General features: G+C 44.4%; 1 protein-coding gene across 2 annotated transcripts; it reads right to left on the reverse strand.

Moving 5' to 3' along the window:
• Positions 1-3,921: 3,921 nt before the first annotated feature.
• LOC311238912 (cold-inducible RNA-binding protein B-like) lies at positions 3,922-10,427 on the reverse strand. 2 transcript variants are annotated; one of them, XM_084327107.1, is made up of 2 exons: positions 10,348-10,427; positions 3,922-5,346 (listed from the first exon to the last, which is right to left on the reverse strand). In XM_084327107.1, exon 2 carries the CDS (start codon positions 5,285-5,287, stop codon positions 4,850-4,852), a length of 438 nt encoding a protein of 145 aa, XP_084183233.1. In that variant the 5' UTR covers positions 5,288-5,346; positions 10,348-10,427; the 3' UTR covers positions 3,922-4,849. The 2 variants fall into 2 exon arrangements, with proteins under 2 accessions (XP_084183233.1, XP_084183234.1); XM_084327108.1 differs by having other exon boundaries at positions 3,922-5,343; positions 10,348-10,417.
• Positions 10,428-13,518: the final 3,091 nt, after the last annotated feature.

Consider the following 13,518-nt stretch of genomic DNA (forward strand, 5'->3'; position numbering starts at 1 on the left):
TGCATGCTTACCAACTGCTAGTCTGCAACACTACTAGACATCTAAGAAGGGAGATCCCCCCTTGAATGGCCCTTCTAAGGTTTCTCTCCTCCACACTGCCTGTGGAGCTTTTTTCCCTATTGTTAGGTTTTAGTGAGTTTTTCCTTACCTTCGTGTGGGGTATGTCTGGGAGTGCTTGCAGTCTTTAATTTTTTGCATTCATCTAAAAATGTTTGGACCTTATGGTGTTCTTGTTCTGTTCTTGACTTATTGTTATGTTTTCTTCTTACTTATTTAAAGAAGACCTGTACGGCCCATGGGGACATTAACGTGTGTTGTCGGGCCTTATAAATAAATTTGATTTGATTAGATGGGTGAAATCCTCTTTCAGTGCCTCTGTGCCTGTTTTATTAGGCAGTTAGCCTCTGGTATGCGTGCCATTAGCGTTAGCCACGCTTCTAGGCCTCTTTTCTTTTGGAAAGAGTGATAAATAAAAAAAATGAAAAAAAAATATTATACTTTTCTTTTCTTTTTTACTATTCGACTAAGAGGTTGGTTAGTTGACTACGGCTCCTTTCGACCGATTAGTCGACTAATAGGGGTCAGCCCTATATGTGACACAAATGCGTATTTTGTTTGCCCGGTAAGAAATATGCTTGGCTGGTAGAATTTTCCCATCTACCCGCCGGTGAGTCAAAAGTAAATTTCGTGCCCTGCACACAATTGTTAAGGGGATGCAGACCAGAGAAAGACGTTTGTCTTGTTTACATCAGGGTCCCCCCATTTTCAATTCATAGTGACATTTATGACATACATGACATTTATGGCATAGGGACATACATGACATACAGGTATATAGTACTGTTACATTTGTGACATATATACGATATGCAAATATACAGTACTGTTACCCATAGATCCTAACAGAGAATATATACATATGATGGGGAGGAGACTGTACATTAGGAGGGGGTGGATGGGTGGGAGAAAAAAATACAAAGGATGGGGAGAAATATATACATATACGGTTTGGACATTTACGGTGGCCAGTTTCGAATTGCAGCCTCCTGTAGGTGCTCTTTAAGAGCGGTTTTGAATGTGGGTAGGGATTCACATCTTTTTACGGCTGTGGTTAGGGAGTTCCACATTGTTGTTGCATAATTGCGAAATGTGTTTAGTCCCTTGTTTGTGCCGAATATGGGTTGCACATGATTTGTGGAACTCCCTCTGGTGTTGTGGACGTGGTATTCACTGACCTTTGGGAAGTATGTCTGAGGCCCAGGGACTCAGACAAGAGTGGAGCAATGACATTCACCCTATAACCCAAAAAAGATACACTTCTAGCGAATGTTCGCGCAAAATAACCAGGAGTCCTCAGCAGCCCCACCAACAAACTGAACAAGCTGGTAGCTCCCCTCCTTCCCCAAGCCGTCAGAAGTTTCCCGAAAAACAAATGTCCGCTTGCCGGTCACACACCGATCACGCACAATAGCAGGTCAGACTACTGCTTGACCTCACTCCTAGAACACACCTGACCCCAGCCCATTTTGACAACCTAGGATGGCTTAGAGTAGACGAGTACAACTTGCAATGGGCCTGGTCTACAAGATACACTACACCACTAAGGTACCCATGTACATATCGAGGTACTTCCCAAAGGTCAGTAAATACCACGACCACAAGACCAGAGGGAGTTCCACAAATCATGTGCAACCCAGATTCGGCTCAAACAAGGAACTTGACATGACTTAACACGTTTTGTAATTATGCCACATCAATGTGGAACGCCCTACCCACAGCCATAAAAAAATTGAATCTCTACCCACCTTCAAAACCGCTCTCAAAGAGCACCTACGGGAGGCTGCAATTCTAAACTGGCCCCCGTAAATGTCTGAACGAATCAAAGATGGAGAACTGTCCTACGCAGGTATACAGTTATATTTGATTTTGATTTTTGGTAGTCCATCATACAGGCCCTGGCTGTTCTGAAGACAGTCTCACTGCAGGCAGCAGAACAGGTCTTCCTCTCTGGTCCTGATTGAATTGATTGAAAACTTTATTAACAGATTGCAGAATGGGTACAATACAGTACGGCTCGATACACACAATTGTTAAGGGGATGCAGACCAGAGAAAGACTTGTCTTGTTTACATCAGGGTCCCCCCATTTTCAATTCATCATGACATTTATGACATACACAACATACAGATATACAGTACTGTTTAAGAGACAGAGATTCTAAAAGAGAATATATACATTTGAGGGGGAAGAAACTGTACATTGGAGGGGGTTGGGTTGGACATTTACCGGGGCCAGTTTCAAATGGCAGCCTCCCGTAGGTGCTCTTTGAGAGCGATTTTGAAGGTGGGTAGGGATTCACATTATTTTACGGCTGTGGGTAGGGTGTTCCACATTGTTGTGGTGTAGCCGGTGTGATCTTGTCTGCGTTGTGTTTAAAGTCGATTCGACCCCTGTTAAGGGATCGCCCTGAGTAGGAGTTGAACCCCGGACGCCGGCGTCGCGGGCGGCATCACAGACCACTAAGCAAGAAGTGAATTCACTTCTTGCGTCCGGGTCTGGATGCCTCTGGGGAGTGAGTTTACTTGCAGTACCGCTTACCATCCACAGCCACGTCACTACTTGTACCCGTGACTGTGGATATACTGCGGTACCTCCGTTACACTGGCATAATTGCGAAACGTGTTTAGTCCCTTGTTTGAGCCGAATCTGGGTTGAACATGATTTGTGAAACTACCTCTGGTGTTGTGGTCGTAGAATTCACTGACCTTTGGGAAGTACCTCGACGTGTACATGGGTATCTTAGTGGTGTAATGTATCTTGTAGACCAGGCCCATTGCAAGTTGCTGTACTCTAGTCTACTCTAAGCCATCCTAGGTTGTCAAAATGGACAGGGGTGAGGTGGGTTTTAGGAGTAAGGTCAAGCAGTAGTCTGACCAGTTTGTTTTGTGATGTTTGTAGTCATTTAGCCGACGCTTTTATCCAAAGCGACTACAAGTTTTGTACAACAAGACAGCAGGAAGGGTACAACTCTATCAGCTGAGTAACAATGTTCATCAAAGTGTTGAGTGCTTTAGTGCCTTCAACAGGAGCACTCATTCAAGGGTACGACTATGCTATGTACCAAAGCACCTCAGGAAAAAAATAAATAAAAAGGCTACAAACATCACAAAACAAACTGGTCAGACTACTGCTTGACCTTACTAAAACCCACCTCACCCCTGCCCATTTTGACATCCTAGGATGGCAGAGTACAGCAGCTTGCAATGGGCCTGGTCTACAAGATACACTACACCACTAAGATACCCATGTACATGTCAAAATACTTCCCAAAGGTCAGTGAATTCGACAACCACAACACCAGAGGGAGTTCCACAAATCATGTTCAACCCAGATTCTGCTCAAACAAGGGACTAAACACGTTTCGCAATTATGCTACAACAATGTGGAACGCCCTACCCACCTCCAAAACCGCTCTCAAAGAGTACCTACGGGAGGCTACAATTCTAAACTGGCCCCCGTAAATGTCCAAACCCCCTAGTGTACAGTTTCGTCCCCCTCAAATGTATACCGGTATATTCTCTTTTAGGATCCCGGAGTCCTAGGTCCCATCAACATATTCAAACACCGATGTCATCATTTCTCAGTGACCTTGAGTGAGCGCCGCCATATTCACTCAGTTCAAATACGTATATTGACCCTCGTCTGGCTGTTAAACGTTAACTACAGGCAAGAGAGACAATTGTCGAGAACTGCACTGCCCTACATACATTTAGCCGACGCTTTTATCCAAAACAACGTACAAGTTCTGTACAAGTCAGCAGGAAGGGAACAATTCTGGCAGCTAAGGGTAACATTGTAAATCAAACAGTGTTGAGACTTTTTATTTCCCATGAATCGTTTAGTAGACTCAATGACAGTATATATATTTTTTAAAAAAAGCTTTAATGTTGATACAAAGAACAGAAAGTACAAAAATGCTCTCATTCAGAGTTTTATAATCGGTGAGAGAAGTTAGACGTCGATCACTTATACAAGTTCAGTCCATTCTAACAGCACATTTAAAATGCAGCCGTTGAGCAAAGCAAAAAAACACATTGAACAGCCGACTACATTAGGCGTGCATTTCACCAGTATGAAAGGAATTAACTTTTGGGAAACTGAACATACAGGACCCTCTGCTAATCTATATTTAAGATTAAAAAAAATTACATGACTGAGGCATTGCTGCCAAGCAACACTATAGGAATGTACTATGAAACCCAAAAGCCTGTTTGAGCTACTAAATGGATTTCTCATTCAATAACTTGGCAGGAGGTAGGTTGGACAAGCATTAAAATGAAGGATAACTCAAACAAAAGTAAAGCCCTATTGAATTTCCCCTACATCCAGGGGAAAACAGGAGCTGCTTAACAGTGCGAGGTAGGAATGGTGCTTCAAAATCCTGGTTGACAAGAAAAAAAAAAATATTAGATCATTTCAATTTCTGAGTTTTCCAATTTCTCATTTAACGGCACCAATCAAATCAGATATTGTACTTAGTTAATAGGTGCGAGGTTAGAAAAAAAAGCTGTGAGAACAATTGCCCTCAAGTAGGAAAGAAATCTTCAACTTGAGTTTAAACATGGTTTGTCAATGAATGGCCAAAACTATGGCTACATTTGCACGACGCTTGAGCTACTGCAACAACATACTACAAAGAGAATCGGGTCAACAACACATGGACATTTCCTAAGGGAGCGCATATTTTAAATACAGCCAGTCGATGGATGATCTTGAATCGGGGAGAGTTTCTCGTGTGCAGCATAGCTGTATGATCCAGAGCGCTCCCAGTAGCTACCCCCGCTTCCAACTACTCCCTGTATCCACCGCCGCTTCTGTATCCACCACCGCCGTAACTCCTATCTCCACCGCCGCCATAGCTGCTACGCTCTCCGTAGCTACCACCTCCACCGCCGTATCCTCCACCGCCTCTCCCGCCGCCATAGCTTCCTCCGCCTCCGTATCCTCCACCACCGCGACCTCTGCCGCCGCCGCCACCCTGCCCCGCTTCATTCACACGAATCTCTCTGCCGTCCACCGTCTTGCCGTCCATTTTAGCCATCGCATCTTTGGCGTCCTCTGGGTTTTCATATGTAACAAAGCCGAAGCCGCGAGACCTTCCAGTCTCTTTGTCTTTGATCACGTCGCATCTGACGACGTTTCCGTACTTTGAGAACGCTGCCGCCAACGAGTCATCGGTGGTGTCGAAGCTCAGTCCGCCGACGAAAAGTTTTCCCTCGTCGGACATCTTTTGTCTGTAAGCTACAGTAGCAAACTCGTGGCAAATGGAGGACCTGTGCGGTGCTGCTGCAAGTGAAGAGGTGAGACATAATTAGCATAGTAGGTAGTAATATAGGTGAGGTACATTGCTTAGTTGGCAAAGTTCATAATAGTACAAGGTTATTTCGATGACTGACAATTGGGCGTGTTATGCAGGGTTTCCGTTAGAAAAAATTGTTGCCGGCCTCAGTGTCCGGTAGATTTCAATCTACCGGTCAAATGAGAGAAATTCCGGTCAGAGTTTATTGAGCTTAAAAACAATTGATAGGCAAAAGAATGACAACAAAACAAAAGAATGACATCATCAAGGCATGTAGATTTATAATACGTTTACTTAAAACTAGGCTACTTTTGCGTATAAAGTCATTATATTCCAAATAAAATAAGTCCCGAGACTCCATGCTGCTGCCGACTTTAAATCAAATAAGTGTCTGTGGGCAGTCGCCCGACAATAATAAACAGCAGTCTGTTATAATCACATTTTTATGAGCTAACGAATTCCGTTATATTGGACATTTGTATTAATTATATCAAGCGAAGAACTGAGAAATTTGGCAGAGAGACGGCAACATTATCGTGGGTTTGCGTGACGACTCTCTCTCTCTCTCCACCTCCCAACGACTTATTTGCGAGAGTATGTCGATGCAGAGCAGCAGATTCAGCTGTTATTGGCTCTTTTCTGGCTCTATCTGGGGACCGCACAGCAGCGCCCACCACCCAACATTGAATTGCCAATGGCTGAATTGGAGTACTGCAATGGCCACTGTAATGGCCGCTGCTGCTCCGGCTCTGCAGCTACACATGCACTCGCAAAACCCAGCACTAAGCTCTCGCTGACAACATTATTATACCTGCTTGGTGAAGCAACGATGAAACAAATGTAATGATTGTTTCGTTCATCGCATAGGCTATTTAATTTTAGCCTATTTTAATACAATTCAAATAATCAAATTGTGCTTAGACTCAGGGAATTATTTTCACCGGACATTAAGACCGGAGAGATTAAATATGTCGGACTTCAACAGATTTTGCCGGTCAAATACCGGTAATTACCGGCTGACGGAAACGCTGGTGTTATGGTAATGGTTTGTTTTTGTAGGGCAGTGCAGATTTAACCCAATTATGGCCAGAAGGAATGGTTGACAGCAGGGCTGTACGTTAACTTTTTTTGCACATAGCACTGGTGCTACAGAGGTTGATAGTTTTGTAGCACAGGCCAAAATCTTGTAGCACAAGTATAAAACATGTTATATTTGTAACAGTCACAAATGTGCCTATTGTATTTGTGTTATTTAGTTGCAGTGCCATGTTTGGCTGTCATTTAGTATATCGCCATGTGTTATTATTACTATAATAGTAATACTCTCATATGCTATTTTCAATTAATATCATAAACAACATAAGGAATATTAGCATAATTTTGAGTGGACTGAAGGAATGAGTCAGCGTTAATAGTTTTAAATGCAAATAATTTATTGAAACATAGAAGTGGGGTCGGTTGGGACACACACACACACAATGGGGGACCCTGATGTAAACAAGACAAACGTCTTTCTCTGGTCTGCATCCCCTTAACAATTGTGTGTATTGAGCCGTACTGTACTGTACCCATTCTGCAATCTGTTAAATAAAGTTTACATTCATTCATTCACACACACTGTTTCAACTCACCACCCCTGCATCATATTGTAGTCTAGTCTGTCTTCAAACTTCCACTCCTCTCGAAATTTTTTATATTTGAATATCAACATTATCTGTCCATCCTCAGTTTACTATAATATACTCCTGTCCTGAGTCCTGACTAGTGACTTCATCGTCTTTCCAAACGCACGCACGCACACACACACACAGGGAAGGGGAGAGAGTGCCCCCCCATTTCCCTTTCCACACTGTGTCTGCTGGCTCTGCCTGTGATCAGGATTAGCTTGTTAGCTTGCTAACGTTGTAGTGATTGTAATGGTACATAAACGTTAATTTCGGGCGATGTGCGCATAAAGGAATGGCGACGGTGCAAAGCATGTAGATGCATTTGACCCGTTGCGAGAAAAAAAAAACACCACGGACTTATTTCGGGACGTGTAGGCGCACTGCTGTGTTACGCAGCAGCAGTGCGCACCAACACGCTGCCCTGCTTGCAAGCACGGATAGGGCGGATATGACTCGTCGAGTTGTCACGGAGTTTTTTCAAAATAAGAGTATCATATGCACCTGAATGTTGCTAGCTGTCGAGCCTAGTTATTATAGCTGGAGCTGCGCGTGGGCAGAAATGAGACCCGCTACAGGATTTTCAAAATAAGAGTATCTATATGAACCGAATCCCTATCGCACCAGTGCTAGTGAAGTAAATCCATTCATCGCACAGACCGCTGTTGCTGTAGCACGTGCGAGATATATCTCGCACTGTACAGGCCTGGTTGACAGCCTACATTTAATTTCTGGGCCTGAGTGGCGGCAAGAGTTAGAATTCCCTTTGGAACATCAGTTAAGACCAGAATAGAATCAAAGCCTCTGATGAATTGACCTCAAACCCTGCCCTCTTTTCCTGATCCTACAATCACAACTAGGGATGCCCCGATCGATCGGCCACCGATCGTTATCGGCCGATAATCAGTATAAATATGCGATCGGTGATCGGTGATAATGCTTTATTTTCGCCGATCGTCAAAACAGATCTCACTCGCTGAGTTCTGTCTCAGACACCGGGAGCTGCACACAGTGCTGCGCGTCTGCTCCTCCTCCAGCTCCTCCCGCACGCATGTAAACACGGGTCTAGTTTAGTCTAGTGGGACGGGACCTCCATGAGCTAACGTTAGCTACCGTTACAAAATTAAATGACCCAGTCAACTATTCACTTTTAGTTTAATACATGATGAGGCATTGTCTAACTGAACGGTATCTAGCCGGCTAGCTACTGATAGCTCCTGATATCAACAAATGCTCCAGCAATAGTCTAGTTATCTAGTACTAGTGTATGATACCTCTGTTAGCTCACGTTAGCTTAGCTCACTGTTCAAAACGAAATGTCCCATTCAACTAAATAGTTCACTGAGGCGTTGTCTTAACGTTATATTTCCGGCTAGCAGTAGCTACAGACAGCTCCTGATATCAATGTCTTATAACACTCATTCGATGCATATTCGAGCCCCGGCTTGCGTCGCAGTCACTAACGGGGATAGCTGAGCTGAGGGAGTAGGGTATATCTGCAGAGCCTAGGGTAAATCTGCAGAGCCGAATGTGATTTGATCAAAGCAGAGTATACACACAGACAGTGGAGATAGCGAGCATTTTGACTTGTTGCGTGGTGGCGTTGTCTCGCAGATAATACAACTACAAGTACAAGTCTAATTATATAATATATATATTTTATATAAAAAATAAAAAAATTATAATTTTTTTTTTTTTTATTAATCAAAAACGATCGGTATCGGATCGGTATCGGCCAATATGGCTCAAGACGATCGGTGATCGGTATCGGTGGCAAAAAACGTGATCGGGGCATCCCTAATCACAACTGTTGCTTTCCTCTGACAAAACAGTTTGTCCAAGAAGGGAAGCAACAGTTGTGATTGGATAAAGAAAAGGGGCAGGGCGTATGTTACCGGCCTCAGACCAAGGGGAATCTGAGTCGGCACAAGCGATACAGACAAGGGTGCGCTGTGGATCTGTGAATGATGTAACCCCTTTCGGGTCTGTGATGCACTGTGATGCAATATTCCTTTAACATTCCAATACTCCAATTGACTTTGTAATTCTTATTGTACAATAATATAATAAACCAAATCATACACAAATACAATCTTCAAATGTATTCTTTAGGAAACGAAATAGTGCAAAACAATAATAACCTTTTGGCATAAATTCAATCTGTATCGTTGATTGATCATCGTAACATATATGACACACACGACATACAGATAGAGAGTACTGCTACATCTATGACGTACCAGACTTGCAAATACAGTACAGTTTGTGATACAAAAAGTGTCCAGAAAAAGAGTGTATATACATTTGATGTAGAAACTGTACATTGGAGGAGGTTGGGTAGGTGGGGTGTGGTTGGGTGGTGGGTGGGGGGGGGGACTGTTCATTGGAGGTGGGGGAGGGTTGGGTAGGGGACACTGTACACTGTACATTGGAATACTGACAAAGCCATACTTGGTCATTTACTGTACAACTGGGTTAGGACATTTGTAGGGGCCAGTTTCTAATTGCAGTCTCCCGTAGGTGTTTTTTTGAGAGTGTTTTTGAAAGTGATTCACATTCCTTTACAGCTTTGGGTAGGGCGTTCCACATTGATGTGGCATAATTGCGAAACGTGTTTGAGTCGGATCTGGGTTTAACATGATTTGTGGAGCTCCCTCTGGTGTTGTGATCATGGTATTCACTGACCGTTGGGAAGTATTTTGACATGTACCCGTACCTTGGTCATGTAGTGCATCTTGTAGACCAGGCCCATTGCAAGTTGCTGTACTCTGTCCTTCTACTCTAAGCCATCCTAGGTTGTCAAAGTGGGCAGGGGTGAGGTGGGTTCTAGGAGTAAGGTCAAGCAGTAGTCTGACCAGTTAGTTTTGAGATGTTTGTAATTTTGTTTTTAGCGCCTTTGAGGTGCTTTGGTACCATGACGGTGCAAGCATAGTCGTAGTACCCTTGAAGTGCAACCAATAAACCCTTTTGCATCGCCATCTATATATTCTTACTTAAATACAAACGTAATACCTAATCCTGTAGTCAGAACAGTCACAAAAACCAATAGTACACATCTGAAATTGAATACACGTTACTAGCTACATAACCTTAGCTCAAATACACATTGACGGTCGGTAACACGCTCTTACACACACGTTCACATGCGCGCACCCACATGTACCGTCGGTGTAACACGCTAGCTAACAGTTAGCAATTATTCATTTAAAACTACTCGTCCAAACATGTTCATGTACACACTCAAAACGTTACATAACATGTCACCGACAGTTCACATTCGTTTTTAAACATCGTTAGGAATGTTTTAGATAATTATTGTATTACCTGTGAATGGAGAATAGACACGTTATTTCTTCTAGCCTGGCTCTGCTGGCAGCGTGGCAGCGGTTTATTCTGACTGCGCATGCTTGGGAGCCAAGACTATACTGATTTCCTCTATCACTCACAGGAGCGCTGGAGCGCCATCTACTGACTTGGAAGTCTAATGTAGCATCTCATTCAAAAGTAAATTACTGTTAGAGTAGTTGTGAATAATCTTAAAAAATAGGGGGTGTATGTTTTTGTATAAAACTTTACATGGAGGCATTTTCAAACCCTCTACAATTACATAAATTGAAAAAGGTCTGAACTTGGCCTGGCTCACTCCTACGACCTTACTGGACACCTCAACGAGCCTGCTTAGACTGGGCTGTTCATGTCTGGAGAATTAATGTCTGAACCAGATGTCAATACAAAAGAGATTCAATAAATAATTCAGTGACAATTGACTTTAGGGGGTACAGATAACAACTAAGAAACCAGTGCATAGGAACACATTCAACCTGATTAGTTACCTTTAGAATTAGAGGTAAACAATCATTTTGGGTAAATTGAGTTGAGTCAAATGGATAGTTCACCAAATGTAATTGGAAAGCCTTCAGGTAGAAGCCATTCTGGAAGGATTTCCTTTAACTGAGGATCTATTTAAATAGAGAGTCCAAATAATTTTATTCAGTAACCACCTCAATCGCCCGGCCTTGAATTAATTATAAGTTAATTATAAGTTTGGCTATTGTTGTGAAGGGCCAGATTAAAGCTGAGAATCTACATTTATTGTTTTATATACATTGTATATTATTTATATATACACGTTATATCCCTTTAAGCCTGCGTGTAAATCCTAGTAATATTCACTTTCCTTATGGATAATGCCCCCTGACGACGGCGCCAGGCAGTCTCGCACTCAGACAGGTTTCAAGGGCGAGTCTGGGCTAGTCAGGACATGCCCTTGGCAGTGTATTGATTCCGGGCAAGTGGTTAGGTTTGGAACTAGAAAGCCACTTAAGTATATATATCGGCGCAGGTGCGCATAGCAGCAGTGTGACAGTTCAGTGTGATTCTAATGTAGTGAGAAGCAGTGCGTCTAACAGAGCGTTGAGAACCATGTGCGAATTGAATAGTAAAGTGTCAGATTAATGCAGTAACGTCAAGTTCGACTTAGTTTAATGTGAAGTAAATAGTCGTTAATTTATTGTATATCGTGCCAACCACAGTTCGTTCGTGTGTAGCATTACCCAGCGGTTCGTTCGTGTTAGCTAGTGGACCTTAGCCAGTGCGCATGGACTAAATACCTTAGTACCAGCACACGAGGAGGCCTAGTCGGAGAACCTGCTGGACATGTGCACAGGAGAACCAGCGGCGGCGATTGCAGAACCATTACTGGTTGGATTATATTGATTGTGGAACGTGTTACCCGGAGAAGAGCATCGTTAATCTCCACTGTCGTTTGGGATTTAACCTCGTGAGGATTTACATTCGGGCTGGCCTCATGGACCGAGGCTAGCTGGCTATCATCGTTTGCTATCGAGCATTGGATTACAGTTATTGCTTTTGTTGCTGATCGTTGGATTTACAAGGACTGGCTTCTGCACGTGAATCCCCTTATTCTTCATTGAATCAGACTGAGTATCCGAACATTCCTCTATCCTCCAGACCTTACAACTCTGGGAGGAACCCAGTGTCTCCAGGCGGTACCAGCGTTGCCTTCTATAATTGCTATTATACGCCAGGTGGCGTCAGCCTAGTACCCATCGTAGGAATCATTCTATTCCCAGTGACTTATGCTACTGACTGACTTTATGCATATTCTTCGCCATACAAGCGCGACCCTAATTCTCATTCTGTAACCTAATGTTGCATAATAATAAAATACCCTCAAATACTATTTCTTTGTCAATGCCGTGTTATTATGAGTGTCCACCACATATATTCGATGTACTGTCTGGCCAGTAATTAAAGTACATACCTAGCAGTGGTTTAATCTATCACAATATTTAATACAGTCAGGGTTTTGTAACCCCTCAGTTACAATTGGTCCTTCGAGCCGGAGGGTATCAGTAATCTTTAATATCATATTAATATTGATATGGCCAGCAGTGGACACTCTTCTGACGGCTCTCCCAAATTAGAGCGCCCGCGGCGCAAACGTCAGCCACCTCCATACCTGGAGGACTTCGCTTTCGTTTTACCCCCTAGCTTAACTAAAAAGACGTTAAATACGGATAAAACGGATAGTTTAAGCATGCCCAATCCTAACGACTTGTCGGCCCTTCCAGTAGAGACCCCAGTGGGTTCAAACGAAACTGACTTGGCTCACGGGGGGGACCAAGCGGGACATGACGTGACTATGCCTCAGGACAGCGCCACCGGGATAGACCCGGGAGCTCCCCAGGATAAAGAGAGCGCCACCGGGATGGACCCCGGAGCACAAGAGACCAAAGAGCACGCACCCGAGACAGACCTCGGCGCGCAACCAAGAGAAGAGTACCGCGCTCAAGAGATAGACCTCGGGGCGCGGGAGAAATCAAGAAGCAGCGCTCAAGAGATGGACCTCGGAGCGCGCCAAGAGAACAGGTCTCCACCAAGCCCTGTCAGCGCCCGATCACCTCCATCAGTGTCATCCCCCAGCGAGGCTGACCAGAGACTGGCGCAAGCCTTAATCGCCACGCTGACAGCTTCAACCGAAAGAGACCGTATCCAAGGTGAGCGCGACCGTCTTCAAGCACAGACACAGAGTGCGCGCGAACAGTCTGCAGTGGAGCACGAGCGCCTCCAGGCACAAGCACTTAGTGAGCGCGAACACTCTGCAGCGGAACGAGAGCGCCTCCAAGCGCAACAACAGAGTGAGCACGAACGCATCAGACTGGAGGAGAGGCGCCTCCAGACTGAAGAGAACATTCAGCGAGAACACGCCAATGCACAGCGCGCCGCCGCCAACGCGCATCGCGATGCACAGCGCGACGCCGCCAATGCACAGCGCGAGATGGAAAGAGACCGGCTGCAGGCGCAGATGATAGAGCAATTGATCCAGAGGGCGACCCCCCACTCCTCCACACGGAGCTCCCGGAGATCATCACGACACGGGTCGAGGGCACCTTCCCCTCGCCGACAAATCTACACGGGACCCAGCCAACAGGAAGAACCTGCCTACGTCGCCGAGCCCCCTCCCCGACTGAT

Source organism: Notolepis coatsorum (genome assembly GCF_963971535.1).
Source record: "Notolepis coatsorum genome assembly, chromosome: 1".
NCBI lineage: Eukaryota > Metazoa > Chordata > Actinopteri > Aulopiformes > Paralepididae > Notolepis > Notolepis coatsorum.